Raw genomic sequence first — 17505 nt, forward strand, 5'->3', positions numbered from 1 at the left:
GGTCTGTCCAGTGTTGCCGTGCTATCTCAGAGTCAGGTCTGTCCAGTGTTGCCGCGCTATCTCAGAGTCAGGTCTGTCCAGTGTTGCCGCGCTATCTCAGAGTCAGGTCTGTCCAGTGTTGCCGCGCTATCTGAGAGTCAGGTCTGTCCAGTGTTGCCGCGCTATCTGAGAGTCAGGTCTGTCCCGTGTTGCCGTGCTATCTCAGAGTCAGGTCTGTCCAGTGTTGCCGGGCTGTCTGAGAGTCAGGTCTATCCAGTGTTGCCGCGCTATCTCAGTCAGGTCTGTCCATTGTTGCCGGGCTATCTGAGAGTCAGGTCTGTCCAGTGTTGCCGCGCTATCTGCCCATGTATCGTGCAGCGTTCAGTTGGCCCCCACTGCAGTAAGTCGCCAGCCCCAGGCTCGCCGGTCCTTGTTGAAATCGGGTAGAACTACGATATCCCCACTTCCCGACATCCACTGCCGGATTTGTGTGTGTGTGTGTGTGTGTGTGTGTGTGTGTGCGCGCGCGCGCTGTCCCTGTTTTTCCGTCGCAGTATAACCAAAATTGGTTGAGTCGGCGACTGACGTACAGATCCCGGAGATACACACACACACACACACACACACACACACACACACACACACACACACACACACACACACGTCGTCCAAATCGTCGTAGTTGACGGCGAAAAATCTGAGCCAGCACCTGTCATCAGCGGAGTCCCACAGGGGACAGTTCTAGGCCCCATCCTATTTCTGATTTACATCAACGATCTGCCTCAGAACATCAAGGCCAATATTAGATTGTTCGCTGATGACTGTATAGTCTACCATCAAGACAATCCAAGACTGTAAAATGCTCCAACGAGACCTCAACACACTGTCTGACTGGGAACAGCGTTGGGGAATGGAATTCCACCCAGAAAAATGTAATGTCCTTACCTGTACAACATCAAGGAACCCTATCAGCTACAACTACAAATTAAAAGGACACACCCTTGAGCATGTTGACAGTGCAAAATATATCGGCGTCGACATAAGAAATGATCTAAACTGGAAAGAACATGTTACAAGAGTCACCAATAAAGCCAATAGCATGGTAGGCTTCCTAAAAAGGAATCTAAAAACATCCAATAAAACCACCAAAGCCAACGCCTACCAAACTCTTGTACGCCCGCACCTGGAGTATTGCTCATCAGTCTGGAGCCCGTACAAAGAAGGCCAAAAGAACAAGATTGAAATGGTGCAAAGAAGAGCAGCACGTTATGTACACAACGACTACGGGTGGACCGGCAGCGTCAGTAACACACATGCTGCAAGAACTAGGATGGGATTCCCTCGAATCACGGCGGAACAGACAAAGGCTGACCCTGATGTATAAAATGGTCAATGGCATTGTAGACATCCCTCCAGACAAATTTCTCAAGAAAGGATCCAGCAAAACAAGATCAAATCATCGACACAAATTTGTCCATCTTAGCTCCTCCTCTGACCCTTATAAATACAGTTTTTTCCCATCAACCATCCCCGTCTGGAACTCCCTGCCTGCAACTGACAGCAGCAGAGGCTCCCTCCTTGGTAGCTTTCAAGAGGGAGCTGAACAAGATCACAGTTTAATCCCCCCCCCCTTTTTTTTTCTTTTTTTTTTCCGGAGGGACGCTGCGAGTGACGGTGGGAGAGAATATGTATACATGTTCTTTCTCATTGTCACCCCCTCCGGAAGGAAGATAGGTCTACTTAGGTTATGACTAGGTATTTACGCCTCTGCGCACACAGGTCATTAATAGTCAGTAATGACGGCTGACCTTCCAATTTGAAGAAGATTGAAGACAAACCCGCTCTGACGGACACACACACACACACACACACACACACACACACACACACACACACACCGTGGCACGGCACACACACCTCACACACACACACACACACACACACACACACACACACACACACACACACACACCGGTCACTGACTGGCACACGCACACAACTGAAACAACAACAACAAAACAAAATTTAAATCAGTTTTGTAGTGCGTCACTTTAATAAAGGAACAGTCGCCTACACAGATGTAGATGTGCTATTATTGTACAGTGTTGCTATTATCATATTATCATTTGTGGGTGTAGATTTTCATTATTATCATTACTGAATGAAATCGCTATTAAGATAAATGTATTTTAAGGGAATACAAGCAATCACGCTTGTTGAACTGGATGTAAACGAGAAAGATGAATGGTTTCAAACTGACAAGCCATGCACGACGTGATGGTGGTGCCGACTGATGCAGTGTCCTTAGCGCGACGATCATGTTTATGCTTCGCGGCGGAAAATCAACTCGGACATTTCTTGGGAAATCTGAGCCATATTTCTTGATAGCTTTTAACATCTGATTCATCGATGCTTTTGATATATATGAACACATTGTACATTTTTTGTTGGCAGAGAGCTGCTGAAATGTTTTTTTTAAGGGAAGTTTATATTCAACTGGATGATGTAAGGCGCTTTGAGCAGCATTGGATATCGCGCCATTACAAAATTATGTAAAATAACGACACACACATAATTATAAGGACAGCAGGTGTGATTGGGACACGACTTACCAATCACTGGACCTTTCCGGCAAGAAAAGACAACTGGAGGTTAGGCCAATGGCGGCCTTGCCGGTAAACAAGCAAATAACCTTGTGGCATGTGAGATGCTTTGTTGATAGCCACCGTGATAAGATAGGCCACATCTTTTACATGTGTCCACTGTGTACACACAACTGTCAGCCAGTGTACAGAACATGTGAACGACTTGTCCAGACGACCGGAGAACAATCGCCATACGGACGTCCAGGTTGACTTGTTTGTGTTCCACTCAGAGTGACCACACTACTATCAGTCTCTGCCTCCGACTGAGTGAAATTCGTGTCAGGTGAACATTATTATTTCTGAGCTACCTCTGGTTACTGTAACGCTGAATGCAGCGTGAATTTAATTTCGTGAGTAACATACTTATGTCATTTGTATATAGTTCTCGGATGCCTCGGGTCAGTCATGTAATTGTAAGCTAATGTACTTATAAAATTTTGCTGGGTTGATCCAGCAGGCTGTTTAAACACTATGACTTGCAGAATTTTAATAACAGCTTGCACAGTGGTTCAGTTAGAATGACTCTTTACTTTTATTGGTGGGTTTTGAAGCACACACACACACACACAGTTTTAGGTGCCAGAATGATCAATTCATATGGTTGTGTGCCCTCAACAATGAAGAGAGAAGAAGCAGATCAGCAGGGAAATCTTGATGGAATCCTTTTTCTTTGCCCATTATTTTGTGTTTACTTTTAAATGGCAAGCAGTATATAACACACACTGACAGATAATCAGAATCTTCTCCTAACCATTTTTAAGAGGATTGTTTCTAAGTAATGCAACCTATCTTCTCCTCCCCACACAGTCACACACTAGCACTACACCACACCACAACCATGTCACACAGACAGATATTGAAATCATCTCCAGTGTTGACAATCTTAAGGAGTCCATTGTTAATGTATGACTTTTTCAAATCCTTGTTAGTTAGTCCAGTTGGTTCGCTGTTATAGTTGTTAATTTGTCATTATGAAGATGTTATATTCATATTTTTAATTTTATGCTTAAAACAACAACAACAACAACAGCAAAACTTCAATCAACCAGTTTCTTTTCATAACACACACACACACACACACACACACACACACACACACACACACACACACACACACACACACACACTGTGTACCCACGCACATATGTGCACACACACACACACACATACACACATTCACATACTCACATGCGGACACAGAAATTTCTTTTCCCTCCTTTTTTTTTCCCTAACCCACCTCTGATATCACTTAGTTATACTATAGGTTATACTTATAGTGAAAAGACATTAAACTGAAGAACAAACAACACAAACACACACACACACACACACACACACACACACACAGAGACACACATACGCACACACATCATGTATACAGACTGTGACAAAGTGAAGAGATATTAATAAGAAGAAGAAAAAGAAGAAGAAAGATAAAACTTTACTCATTGTCTGTGATTACACTGTAGAAATTTGTCTTTTGACTCGAGTACATTTGACATTAAATATAATTGTATGAAGCACAACCAGTTTTAGAACATGAATATAATTCATTCATGAAAATATGCAACTCAATAAATAACTAAAACTGATGCTCACTTGGTCAGTTGGTGAGAAAAACTATGCCATAATCATAATGACACTGAAGTATAAGCCAAGCACAATCACTCAAAACGTTTATGAAGATAATTATACATCACAGTAGCTATATGAATAAGATTAATCATTAATCATATGTAGACTACATACTAAAACATGTCCTTTAACATATTATAACATAATTTATAGATAACTGAGTAACTCTCCTATTCTAATAGACACAGCCAGTCAACACCTTTCTGCCGACACTTTCTTCCACCCACATGCACACAATTATCAGGATACATTAGTAACACTAACAGCAGTGCACCAACTGCTATCCAACATCATTATGAAGATGTGAGTATTAAAAGTAGATTTAAAGAAACAGAGTAAAATAAACATGACAGTAAGATTTAAAATGATAAGATTTTAATACAATACCATACTAAAATCCCAAATCAAATCAAAGCATGCTGTTTATCGCCCAGCCAACCACTAAAACCATATTGGGGCTGACTAAAATCACAAATGAATTCCTTTTACACTGAATTTAAAATAGAAATGGCACTCGAAAAGATAAAATACAACTTTATTATCTGGAAATTTACTGATGAATTTGTCTTTTGGCTCAAGTACATGTCACATTAAACTTGCTTTAAAAGTGTAGAAACATTTATTTATAACACAAACTCCCCAAAAAGTAGGCTATAGGTGCCTCACTTGAAACGATACATATTATACAGTAGTGCATAATAAAATTAATTAATATGATAAAACAGCACAAGTCAAGAAGACAAGAAAAAAACAACTAAAAATCACGGTATGTAATATCCAAGACAATATTACAAATAGTAGATAGTGTATCAATGATAGATAATAAGATATGAACAATCACATACACACAGACACATACAGACACACACAGTGACACACACACACACACACACACACACACACACACACAAACCCAACAACACCAAAACCAAACCAAAACAAACCCCCCACAAATATGCCCAACACATGCACACATACATGCCAGCACACACTGTAACTTTAGAACTATTTGGCACTTCTTTCAAAATGAATTTTTTTGTACTTAAAAATTTTAGAACACTTTCTTTGTGGAGTGAATACCTGGTGATATTGGACTTCTCCTGACATTCTTTTCTCTCTCAGGTACTTTTGGTCACAGTCATGCTGCCATTGTTCATAAAGGAATTGGACATGTTTCAGAGGACAGGTCTTGAGGATGAGTGAAGCTTTTCAGGTCTTGGACATTGTTGATTAGTCACTGGAGGGAAGAGGACATGTTTCAGAGGACAGGTCATGGGTTAAACTTTTCAGGTCTTGGACATTGTTGATTAGTCACTGGAGGGAAGAGGACATGTTTCAGAGGACAGGTCATGAGTTACTGTTAAGCTCTTCAGATCTTGGACATTGTTAAGTTGTCACTGAAGGGAAGAGGACATGTTTCAGAGGACAGGTCATGGGTTAAGCTCTTCAGATCTTGGACATTGTTGATTAGTCACTGGAGGGAAGAGGACATGTTTCAGAGGACAGGTCATGGGTTAAGCTCTTCAGATCTTGGACATTGTTGTCACTGAAGGGAAGAGGACATGTTTCAGAGGACAGGTCATGGGTTAAGCTCTTCAGATCTTGGACATTGTTGATTAGTCACTGGAAGGAAGAGGACATGTTTCAGAGGACAGGTCATGGGTTAAGCTCTTCAGATCTTGGACATTGTTGTCACTGAAGGGAAGAGGACATGTTTCAGAGGACAGGTCATGAGTTAATCTCTTCAGTTCTTGGACATTGTTAAGTTGTCACTGAAGGGAAGAGGACATGTTTCAGAGGACAGGTCATGAGTTACTGTTAAGCTCTTCAGATCTTGGACATTGTTAAGTTGTCACTGAAGGGAAGAGGACATGTTTCAGAGGACAGGTCATGAGTTACTGTTAAGCTCTTCAGATCTTGGACATGGTTGATTAGTCACTGAAGGGAAGAGGACATGTTTCAGAGGACAGGTCATGGGTTAAGCTCTTCAGATCTTGGACATTGTTGATTAGTCACTGAAGGGAAGAGGACATGTTTCAGAGGACAGGTCATGAGTTACTGTTAAGCTCTTCAGATCTTGGACATTGTTAAGTTGTCACTGAAGGGAAGAGGACATGTTTCAGAGGACAGGTCATGGGTTAAGCTCTTCAGATCTTGGACATTGTTGTCACTGAAGGGAAGAGGACATATTTCAGAGGACAGGTCATGGGTTAAGCTCTTCAGATCTTGGACATTGTTGTCACTGAAGGGAAGAGGACATGTTTCAGAGGACAGGTCATGAGTTACTGTTAAGCTCTTCAGATCTTGGACATTGTTGAGAAGTCACTGGAAGGAAGAGAAAAGCCCTGCTCCACTGTTGTAACCAAGATAATGCCTTGGGCATCAGTGAGTCCATAATATAAGTGAAAGGGCATCACCCCACCCTCCTAGTCCCCTGAGTTCTGGGTCATGGATGTGGCTTGTAGTTGTACCTTAAGGTGTTAATTGCTTGACTATTACAGTATTAGGCTGCGTGATATTGTTAAAAGAAATGATGGAGGTCTCCCATCTGAAGTTAGCAAAGGAGGCCTGTGCATGCCTCAGTCCTTGTGCTTGAAAATAAATTGGTCCTACATTATTGTTACATTTGGAAAATTTGGTGCTGTTGTCAGGTTGAAGTAAATGTAAATTTATATATTTATGTGTGTATATGACCAATTGCACTGGTGGAAAGTTGATGTGCGAGAGAATTTAGGGTTTTCTGGTGGATAAAACAAAAGTTGCATGGTGTGAGAGGTCACATGGTGTGAGTGGTCACATGAGTGGTCACATGGTGTGAGTGGTCACATAGTGTGCAGTGATAAACTTGCTGCCAGGGGATAGAAGTATCCACCTGGACATGTGGAGAGACTTGTGGACAGGACTGAGTGAGAGGAAGACTGGTTAGAGTGAAGGTGGAGAGAGAGACTTTATTTTAAAGTACTTATAGTTGATTTTATGCTATAAATGACACATGACAGTATAATATTCATTGCACCATTGAATTCATGCATTCATGTGTAAAAATCGCCATGATCCTGGAACAAAAATAGACATGTTTTACTTTGACTTTTGTTTTGAAGTGTTGTCTGTCAGTGCCCCTCATGATGGCTGTTATGACAAAAGAGAAGCTGTGTTGACCAGGAACAAAATCTCACACTAGTTCAGCCATGGTGTATGTGTGCATACATGAAAGATGTGCTATTTTGACAGGAGGAAACTTTTGTCTGACTTGTGTTGCAATGCGCCTGTTAAGCTTCACTTTCAGCCTACAAATGAGTAGTTATTCCCCCCACATGACTTATCAGTGTCGTATTGTTGTACAGTAAAGTTGTTGCTAAATGAATTAATGTGTTAACTTTTCTCCAGAAGCTTGGAAAGAGGACTGGGATGACCTTCACCTGGTGTGCAGTCAGTGTTGGGCAGATAGATGATGTTGGTTCCCACAGTCATGTGCACTGTGCTTCACTGTGTTTATCATGGCCATCTGGTCCAGACAGTAGAAGATTGGACTGTCTAGAAATCTGTTTACCTTGGCCACCTAGAAGATTGGACTGTGTACAAATCTGTTTCTCATGACCACCTATAGTATATATAGACAATAGAAAAGACAACTGTAGTGTACATATTTTTTGGTAATTATGCCCTGTGGCCACCTATGTCCAGACAAAAGAAAATTTATAGGACTTGGTTAGGACTGTAGTGAACAGAATTCTGTTTCTCATGGTCACCAGTGTCCAGACAATAGGAAATAGGACTGTAGTGTATAGATCTATAGAATTCTGTTTACCATGGCCACCTGTGTCCAGACAATAGGAAATAGGACTGTAGTGTATAGATCTATAGAATTCTGTTTACCATGGCCACCTGTGTCCAGACAATAGGAAAGAGGACTGTAGTGTATATATCTATAGAATTCTGTTTCTCATGGCCAGCTCTGCCCAGACAATAGGAAAGAGGACTGTAGTGTATATATCTATAGAATTCTGTTTCTCATGGCCAGCTCTGCCCAGACAATAGGAAAGAGGACTGTAGTGTATATATCTATAGAATTCTGTTTCTCATGGCCACCAGTGTCCAGACAATAGGAAATAGGACTGTAGTGTATATATATCTATAGAATTCTGTTTACCATGGCCAACTCTGTCCAGACAATAGAAAATATGACTTATTGTAAATCACCAAATGTAAAGCATAGAAAATAATTCTGTTTACCACAGCTGTGATCTGATAAGGGGATTGAACAACAACTATGCTTGTGGTAACAGTTCTTGGGGAATTTGATCATTATATAATTTTTAAAAAAATCCCTCTCTACAGCTCTTTAGCTCTCTCTCTCTCTCTCTCTCTCTCTCTCTCTCTCTCTCTCTCTCTCTCTCTCTCTCACTTCCCTGTACTGCTAATAAGAGCCTGTGTGTGAGAGATGTGAGATACGGGAAACAGTTATGTTCACTCTGGTAGAACTTGTAACAGCTGGGCCTTGGCTTTTCAGATTTCTTTTTTCTCACATTATTGTAAATGTTATTAACAAAGCCAGAGCATGTATGTATACATATATGTATGTTGGCTTTGCTGAGATTGGTGGAGTATTTTTGTGACAGTTTGGATGCACAGGTGTTCATGTACAAGAGGACTGTAAACTTGTACACAGTTGTGTGGTTGTGTGGTGAACAGTTTATCATGTGTGTACACATGCATCAGTATGAGAACTCTGGAACATTTTGTTTGTCATAAAACTAGTCATTAGATTAATACAAGTTCACTTGATACAAATGAGTATTTTACGCACTGACTGTGTTTGATAAAAGACCTAGTTGATACAAATGAGTATTTTACGCACTGACTGTGTTTGATAAAAGACCTAGCTAATACAAATGAGTATTTTATGCACTGACTGTGTTTGATAAAAGACCTAGCTAATACAAATGAATATTTTACGCACTGACAGTGTTTGATAAAAGACCTAGTTGATACAAATGAGTATTTTACGCACTGACTGTGTTTGATAAAAGACCTAGCTAATACAAATGCGTATTTTACGCACTGACTGTGTTTGATAAAAGACCCAGCTAATACAAATGAGTATTTTACGCACTGACTGTGTTTGATAAAAGACCTAGCTAATACAAATGAATATTTTATGCACTGACTGTGTTTGATAAAAGACCTAGTTGATACAAATGAGTATTTTACGCACTGACAGTGTTTGATAAAAGACCTAGTTAATACAAATGAGTATTTTACGCACTGACAGTGTTTGATAAAAGACCTAGTTGATACAAATGAGTATTTTACGCACTGACTGTGTTTGATAAAAGACCTAGTTGATACAAATGAGTATTTTACGCACTGACTGTGGTTGATAAAAGACCTAGTTAGTGTTTAGTCATTCTTCTTTTTTATATTCATTTTTTTTAATACTGAGACTGAGACGGTGACTGTGTTTGACAAACAACCTTGTTGATGTTTATAGCCAGTGCATGTGTATAATAAATGACCTTGTTGATGTTTATAGACAGTGCATGTGTTTGATAAACGACCTTCTTAGTGTTTGTACACATTGTTTATAGACAGTGCATGTGTTTGATAAACGACCTTCTTAATGTTTGTACACATTGTTTATAGACAGTGCATGTGTTTGAAAGACGACCTTGTTAATGTTTATAAATAGACATTATGTGTATTGAGAAATGACCTTGTTGATGATTATAGACATTGTCACTTGTGTGTGTTTGATAAACGACCTTGTTGATGTTTATAGACATTGCCACTTGTGTGTTACCTTGTTGATGTTTATAGACATTGTCATTTGTGTGTTACCTTGTTGATGTTTATAGACATTGTCACTTGTGTGTGTTTGATAAATGACCTTGTTGATGTTTATAGACATTGTCACTTGTGTGTGTTTGATAAACAACCTTGTTGATGTTTATAGACACTGTCACTTGTGTGTGTTTGATAAACAACCTTGTTGATGTTTATAGACACTGTCACTTGTGTGTGTTTGATAAATGACCTTGTTGATGTTTATGGACATTGTCACTTGTGTGTGTTTGATAAATGACCTTGTTGGTGTTTACAGACATTGTCACTTGTGTGTGTTTGATAAATGACCTTGTTGATGTTTCAGACAGTGCCTTCAGCTGACTTGCAGGAGACTTGCAGTGAAGTGTTTTGAGCTAAGCGAGCTGTCACCATGGGACACGACACTTACCAAACCTCTGCCCTTCCCTCCCTTGTCTCCACCACGCCCCTCAGCAACTCAACAGGCAGCGGTCGGGGGTCAGTCAACTTTGACAACCTGGTGCCAGCGCTGGTGCAGTGCTTTGTGGTGATCATGTGTGGCTATGTGGCGGGGAAGGCGGGCCACGTGTCTCAGGCACAGGGGAAGGGCATCGCCAACTTTCTGTCCACCTTCTGTCTGCCAGCCATGCTGTTCCGTGCCATGTGCTCCCTGGATTTCTCACAGGTAACCTTTCTTTTTTCTTCTTTTTCATGTTGATAGCTATTCTTTTATACTTCAAAAAATCAGTTTTTAGCAATTTATAGTTCACTCACACACACACACACACACACACACACACACACACACACACACACACACACACACACACACACACACACACACATATGTATACACACACACACACACATGTATACATACACACACACACACACACACACACACACACACACACACACATACAGAATTGACATGAAATTGAAAGATAAAAAATGTGCAGACATGGAAGAAAAATAAATTTGCAGAAATTGAAGAAAACCAAATTTGCAGAGATCTAGAATATATATACATGTAATATAATTAAGTACATGTTTGGGGATAAATGAAGTATGTCCTAGTCACTAATGTCAGGTTGACATATTAAAGATGTGTGCTCCTGGCACTGCAGTCCAGAAAGACATCACTGTGAAATGACTGGAGCCTGCATGGTCAGACAACAGTGTCTTCATTGTTCCCTATGGGCCATGATGACTGCCCTGTATTAGTGCATGGGTGTGTGTGTGTTCTTCTGTGTACTTGACCAGTACACATTGTGTGGTTAAATAGATGGGAACAAAGAGAAGAACAGAGTATTTTCCACAAAGGAGCCAGAACAAAATGCAAGGAAAACTGTAAACTTAAGTAAATCAAATGTCCAGTTGGACTGTGAAGCAAACTTTCAGAGATTTTTAAAAATGAAGAGAAATTTTCTTTGACATCTTAAAATGATTTTATCTGGAAAACTAGGTGCAAACTTATTAATGGCTTTAGTGTGTGTGTGTGTGTGTGTGTGTGAGAGAGAGAGAGAGAGAGAGTATCAGCATGTGTTTGTGTCAGGTGAACTGGAAAATGGTGTGTATGTCAGGTGAACTGAAAGATGTGTGTATGTCAGGTAAACTGGAACATGGTGTGTATGTCAGGTAAACTGAAACACGGTGTGTATGTCAGGTGAACTGAAACAAGTATGTATGTCAGGTGAACTGAAACATGGTGTGTATGTCAGGTGAACTGAAACATGGTGTGTATGTCAGGTGAACTGGAACATGGTGTGTATGTCAGGTGAACTGGAACATGGTGTGTATGTCAGGTGAACTGGAACATGTGTGTATGTCAGGTGAACTGAAGCATGGTGTGTATGTCAGGTGAACTGAAGCATGGTGTGTATGTCAGGTGAACTGGAACATGGTGTGTATGTCAGGTGAACTGGAACATGGTGTGTATGTCAGGTGAACTGGTACATGGTGTGTATGTCAGGTGAACTGAAGCATGGTGTGTATGTCAGGTGAACTGGAACATGGTGTGTATGTCAGGTGAACTGAAACATGGTGTGTATGTCAGGTGAACTGGAACATGGTGTGTATGTCAGGTGAACTGGAACATGTGTGTATGTCAGGTGAACTGAAGCATGGTGTGTATGTCAGGTGAACTGGAACATGGTGTGTATGTCAGGTGAACTGGAACATGGTGTGTATGTCAGGTGAACTGAAACATGGTGTGTATGTCAGGTGAACTGGAACATGGTGTGTATGTCAGGTGAACTGAAACGTGGTGTGTATGTCAGGTGAACTGGAACATGATGTGTATGTCAGGTGAACTGGAACATGGTGTGTATGTCAGGTGAACTGAAACATGGTGTGTATGTCAGGTGAACTGAAACATGGTGTGTATGTCAGGTGAACTGAAACATGGTGTGTATGTCAGGTGAACTGGAACATGGTGTGTATGTCAGGTGAACTGGAACATGGTGTGTATGTCAGGTGAACTGGAACATGGTGTGTATGTCAGGTGAACTGAAACATGGTGTGTATGTCAGGTGAACTGAAACATGGTGTGTATGTCAGGTGAACTGAAACATAGTGTGTATGTCAGGTGAACTGAAACATGGTGTGTATGTCAGGTGAACTGGAACATGTGTGTATGTCAGGTGAACTGGAACATGGTGTGTATGTCAGGTGAACTGAAACATGGTGTGTATGTCAGATGAATTGAAACATGGTGTGTATGTCAGATGAATTGAAACATGGTGTGTATGTCAGGTGAACTGGAACATGTGTGTATGTCAGTTGAACTGCAGTTTGTGTGGTATGTATTTCAGATGAATTATAACTTATATGTGAGGTGAACTGCAGTTTGTGTTGTATGTGTTTCAGATTAACTGGAACGTGTGTGTAGATCAGGTGAACTGAAACATTCAAACATGCTGTGTGTGTGTGAGGTGAAGTGAAACATGTATTGTATGTATGTCAGGTGAACTGGAACTTTCTGCTGGCCATCCTGATCGCCAAGATGACCATGTTTGTGGTGGTTGTGGTGGTGACGGTGCTGGTGAAGCGGCCCCTCAGTCTGGGTCACGCCGGTCTACTGGGCATCTTCGTCACCCAGAGCAATGACTTTGCCTTGGGATACCCCCTGAGTGAGACACAGTCTGACTTCTCAGCCTTTCTTCACCTTCAGCCCCCATCCCCCCCTCCACCCCCCCCTTCCCACACCCCCACTCACCACTGAAAGAGACAATCTGAGTTCTCTTTCCTCACTTTTAGTTTAGCTCCCCCTCCCCCCCCCCCCCCCCCCGCCCCCAAACCAACCCTGCCCCCCCTGAGTGAGACATAATCTAGGTAAATTTCATGCCCTTCTTCACCTTTACTTTAGGTGCCCTCCCCCCTTCCCCCTCCCCCCCCCCCCACACACACGCACACTCTCCCCCAATCCCTCCTGAATGAGACACACAGTTCAGCTTTGGCTCATCCTCTTCACCCTCCCCTCTTCCCCTCCTTCCCCAATGAGTGAAATGTCAATGCTTTGGAGGTCTGTGTGTGTGTGTGTGTTTGTGTGTGTGTGTGTGTCACTGTGTGTTTCACTGTGTGTGTGTGTCACTATATGTGTCACTGTGTGTGTGTCACTATATGTGTCACTGTGTGTGTCACTATATGTGTCACTGTGTGTGTGTGTCACTATATGTGTCACTGTGTGTGTGTCACTATGTGTGTGTGTGTCACTATATGTGTGTAGCCGGTTGGGCAGAGTTCTTTCACCACATCAGCACCAGTTTTCGTCAAGGCTTTATTCAGGACAAGACGGGGAACATATCGGGACTTGGGTAAAGGGAACAGGAGAGCGGGGGGTTTAAGGGCAAGGGACTGTCCTCGTGAAAGGCGGGAAATAAATAAATAAATGACTGATTACCCTGTGGACAAAACAACAAAGTCCTCGTAAGCAAGCGCACAGTAATTTCTATCGACGTTCATTCACTCATTCACTCCGAACATCACTTTGCCAAATATTTTACATGAATCTACAATTGTTACAAACGTGTGATAAGACTAAACTATCCCATTAATTGAAATGAGCAATTGCTTCCCAAATCGAAATTGTCTAATTTCTTAAAGATATTTATATAAATCCTAGCAACTTCAAAACGTTCAGTTAAGATTAACTCGGTTATTCAAAATAATTGCAAATCCGTTCAAATGCATAACATCTAAACTCAAAGTAAACTGATAGAATAATATTAATAAGGAAATACAAATAGCATTTACATTTTGGTATCAATTTCTCAATGCTAGAAACGCTTACTGTAAAGTATGATATATTTCACTCACCCTATCAGGTTGACAGAGGCCCGCACACACACTGTTGTTGCCTGTTCTCTTTTTTAAAGCTAACTGAGAACTGCTGATGATATTGGTTCTACAAGGAAAGGGTAGGAGAACTCACTTCGTAAAAACATATCAAGATGCAGCACATCCACCCTACATGATTATTATTTTGCACGTGAAGTTATGATGCTAAAGCTAACACGGGTCATAAACATGCACTCTCTCCCTCTCTCTCTCTCTCTCTCTCTCTCTCTCTCTCTCTCTGCGGGGCAAAGAGAACAATTTCAGCCTGTTACATGTGTCACTGTGTGTGTGTGTGTGTGTGTGTGTGTGTGTGACTATATGTGTCACTGTGTGTGTGACTATATGTGTCACTGTGCATGTGTCACTGTGTGTGTGTCACTATATGTGTCACTGTGTGTGTGTCACTATATGTGTCACTGTGTGTGTGTCACTATATGTGTCACTGTGTGTGTGTCACTATATGTGTCACTGTGTGTGTGTGTGTGACTACATGTGTCACTGTGTGTGTGTGTCACTATATGTGTCACTGTGTGTGTGTCACTATATGTGTCACTGTGTGTGTGTGTGTGACTACATGTGTCACTGTGTGTGTGTGTCACTATATGTGTCACTGTGTGTGTGTGTCACTATATGTGTCACTGTGTGTATGTGTCACTGTGTGTATGTGTCACTGTGTGTATGTGTCACTGTGTGTGTGGTGTCACTACATGTGTCACTGTGTGTGTGTGCAGTCCAGGCCCTGTACCAGGACTCGCACCCTGACTTCATCAACTACATCTACCTCATCTCCCCCATCTCCCTGCTCATCATCAACCCCATCGGCTTCACCCTCCTGGAGATTCACCAGCACCTCAACCCCCACACCCCCACCACCTGCACAGAGAGTGGAGGGGGGGGCGCCCCCAACCCTCCCCCCTCTTCTTCCGTTGTGCAGGGTCGGCGTCAGCGACAGGACAGCACTCGCAGCACAGGGTCTGTGCGGTCAGACGGCGCTGCCGCAGGGGGGGAGAGGACGTGGAGGAGGGGGCTGTGGGTGGTGGTGAAGGGCGTGCTGGGGAACCCCATTGTGTACATGACGGCGGCCGGTCTGGTGGGGAACCTGGCCTTCAGGCACCACGTCCCCTCTCTCCTGGACAATGCACTGGCCCTGCTCGGTCAGTCTGTGTGTGGGGGCGGGAGGGGAGGTGGGGGGATTGTGTGTGTGTGCATGCACACAGGGAAGTGCTTTCTTCTCATAGTATTGAGAGTGTGTTTGTGTGTGTGTGCAGAAGTACATGTGCAGTGTGTAGTGATATTGTGTGATGCATGTAGTGATGCGTGAAGTGATGCAATGTGGTGATGATGTGTGATGTGGTGATGATGTGTGATGTGATGTGGTGATGTGTACAGGTGAGGCCTTCAGTGGAACAGCCCTGTTCTATCTGGGCCTCAGCATGGTGGGTAAGGTGAAGACACCTTTCGGCAAGGCACTCATCGTGCCCATGCTGCTCATCTTCGCCAAGTCGTGAGTCTGTCCGTCAGTCTGTGTGTGTATGTGTGTGTGTGCGCATGTGTGTGTGTACGTGTGTGTGTGTGTGTGTGTGCGTAGGTGTGTGCGTGCGTGTGTGTGGGTGTGTGGGTGTGTGTGTGTGACTCTGTGTGTGTGCGTGTGTGTGAAGACAGCTTGGCAAAGCATCCATCATGGCCATATTTTTTATCTTTGTCAAGTTGTAGCTTGTAAGTCTCTGTGTGTGTGTGCGTGTGTGCATGCGTTGTATTGTGCTGTGCTGTACTGTGCTGTACTGTGCTGTGTTGTGTGTGCGCACGTGCACGTATGTGGTGCTGTGCTGTGTTGTGTTGTGTGTGTGTGCGCGTGCGTGCATGCGTTGTGTTCTGCTGTGCTGTGTTGTGTGTGCGTGTGTGTTCATGTGTGTGATGTGTTGTCTTGTGTGTGCGCACATACGCATATGCTGTGCTGTGTGTGTGTGTGCGTGCGTGTGTTGTATTGTGTTGTGTTGTTCTTTGTTGTGTATGTGCGTATGTTGTGCTGTGTTGTGTTGTGTGTGTGTGCGTGCGTGCGTACGTGTGTTGTGTTGTGCTGTGTTGTGTCTGCGCACGTGCGCATATGTTGTGCTGTGCTGTGTTGTTTGTGTTTGTGTGAAGATAGCTGGGCAAAGCAGTCATTGTTGCCATGTTGTTGATCTTTGTCAAGTTGTAAGTCTTGTGTGCAAGGTTAGATCAGGTTTCAAAAGTTTGTTTTTTTATGTGTTTTTTTTCAAAATGCAATAAGAGTACAATAAATTTAAGCTTAACAACCTATTAAAAATAATATACCTTTTTATTTTTAAAGTCTTGAAAACGTTTTGAAACGAGACAAAAGCCCTTAGGACTCACTTGTGCTTCGCGCGTAAAACAGAGATAAAAAAAATCATTAAAAAGTGTTCTGTATTAAATAAATGAATAAATGGATGATAAAATAAATAGATAACTATAACTATGATTTTTTATATATATTAAATTAAATTTTTCTTTTATGTTCATTCCAGTTAATTCAGTGTCCACATTAGGATGTTTATATGCACTAAACATGTTGATAGTGTAGCTAGTATCACTGTGTGTGTTCTGTCCAGAATTTGTATTTCTTTCCTTTTAATTGAGAACATGAAAAATGAGGACATGTCTTCTCACCAAAGACAGCCAACCTTCCAGCAAGTCAGTGAGAAGTGATTTCAGAACAGACCTGAACAAAATAAACCTGCTAATGATACGAAAGTACAGCTCAGTTTGGGAGACTTACAACCTGTTATTGGTATGAGTATGACAGTAAAGATTTTTTTTCATACTATGTTTAAGCCAAATTTGGTAGTGACAGACAAAATATATCCAGAGAAAATGGCAGTGTTAAAGTTTAACACACACACACACACACACACACACACACAGACAACCAAACACCAAGTTAATAAATACTCACTTCATTTACTCAGGTGAGTCCAAAATGACCCCTGTTTGTAATAATTTTGATCCAGGATGGCTTGGAACCTCACTCAGCAAGTGAAGGGGTGGAACAGGGGACGTGAACAGTGGAAGCTGAGTTTGGGTTGGCTGAGGAAAGGGGGGTGTGCAG

At 42.1% G+C, this 17505-nt stretch overlaps 1 protein-coding gene across 8 annotated transcripts in view; it reads left to right on the top strand.

Annotated features, from left to right (window-relative positions):
- Positions 1-2640: 2640 nt before the first annotated feature.
- LOC143276819 (lysosomal cholesterol signaling protein-like) overlaps positions 2641-17505 on the top strand; it is a 65438-nt gene continuing 50573 nt past the window's right edge. For all 8 annotated transcript variants that reach the window (XR_013053639.1, XR_013053643.1, XR_013053641.1 and 5 more), the window contains exons 1-5: positions 2641-2907; positions 10408-10746; positions 13027-13192; positions 15131-15553; positions 15789-15903. Coding sequence is in view for 3 of the 8 variants with exons in the window: in XM_076581477.1 (XP_076437592.1) it covers positions 10474-10746; positions 13027-13192; positions 15131-15553; positions 15789-15903 (977 nt within the window). In the remaining 5 variants the exon portion in view is untranslated. The remainder of the gene's footprint in view (positions 2908-10407; positions 10747-13026; positions 13193-15130; positions 15554-15788; positions 15904-17505) is intronic.

This window comes from Babylonia areolata, chromosome 2 (assembly GCF_041734735.1).
Source record: "Babylonia areolata isolate BAREFJ2019XMU chromosome 2, ASM4173473v1, whole genome shotgun sequence".
Taxonomy (NCBI): domain Eukaryota; kingdom Metazoa; phylum Mollusca; class Gastropoda; order Neogastropoda; family Buccinidae; genus Babylonia; species Babylonia areolata.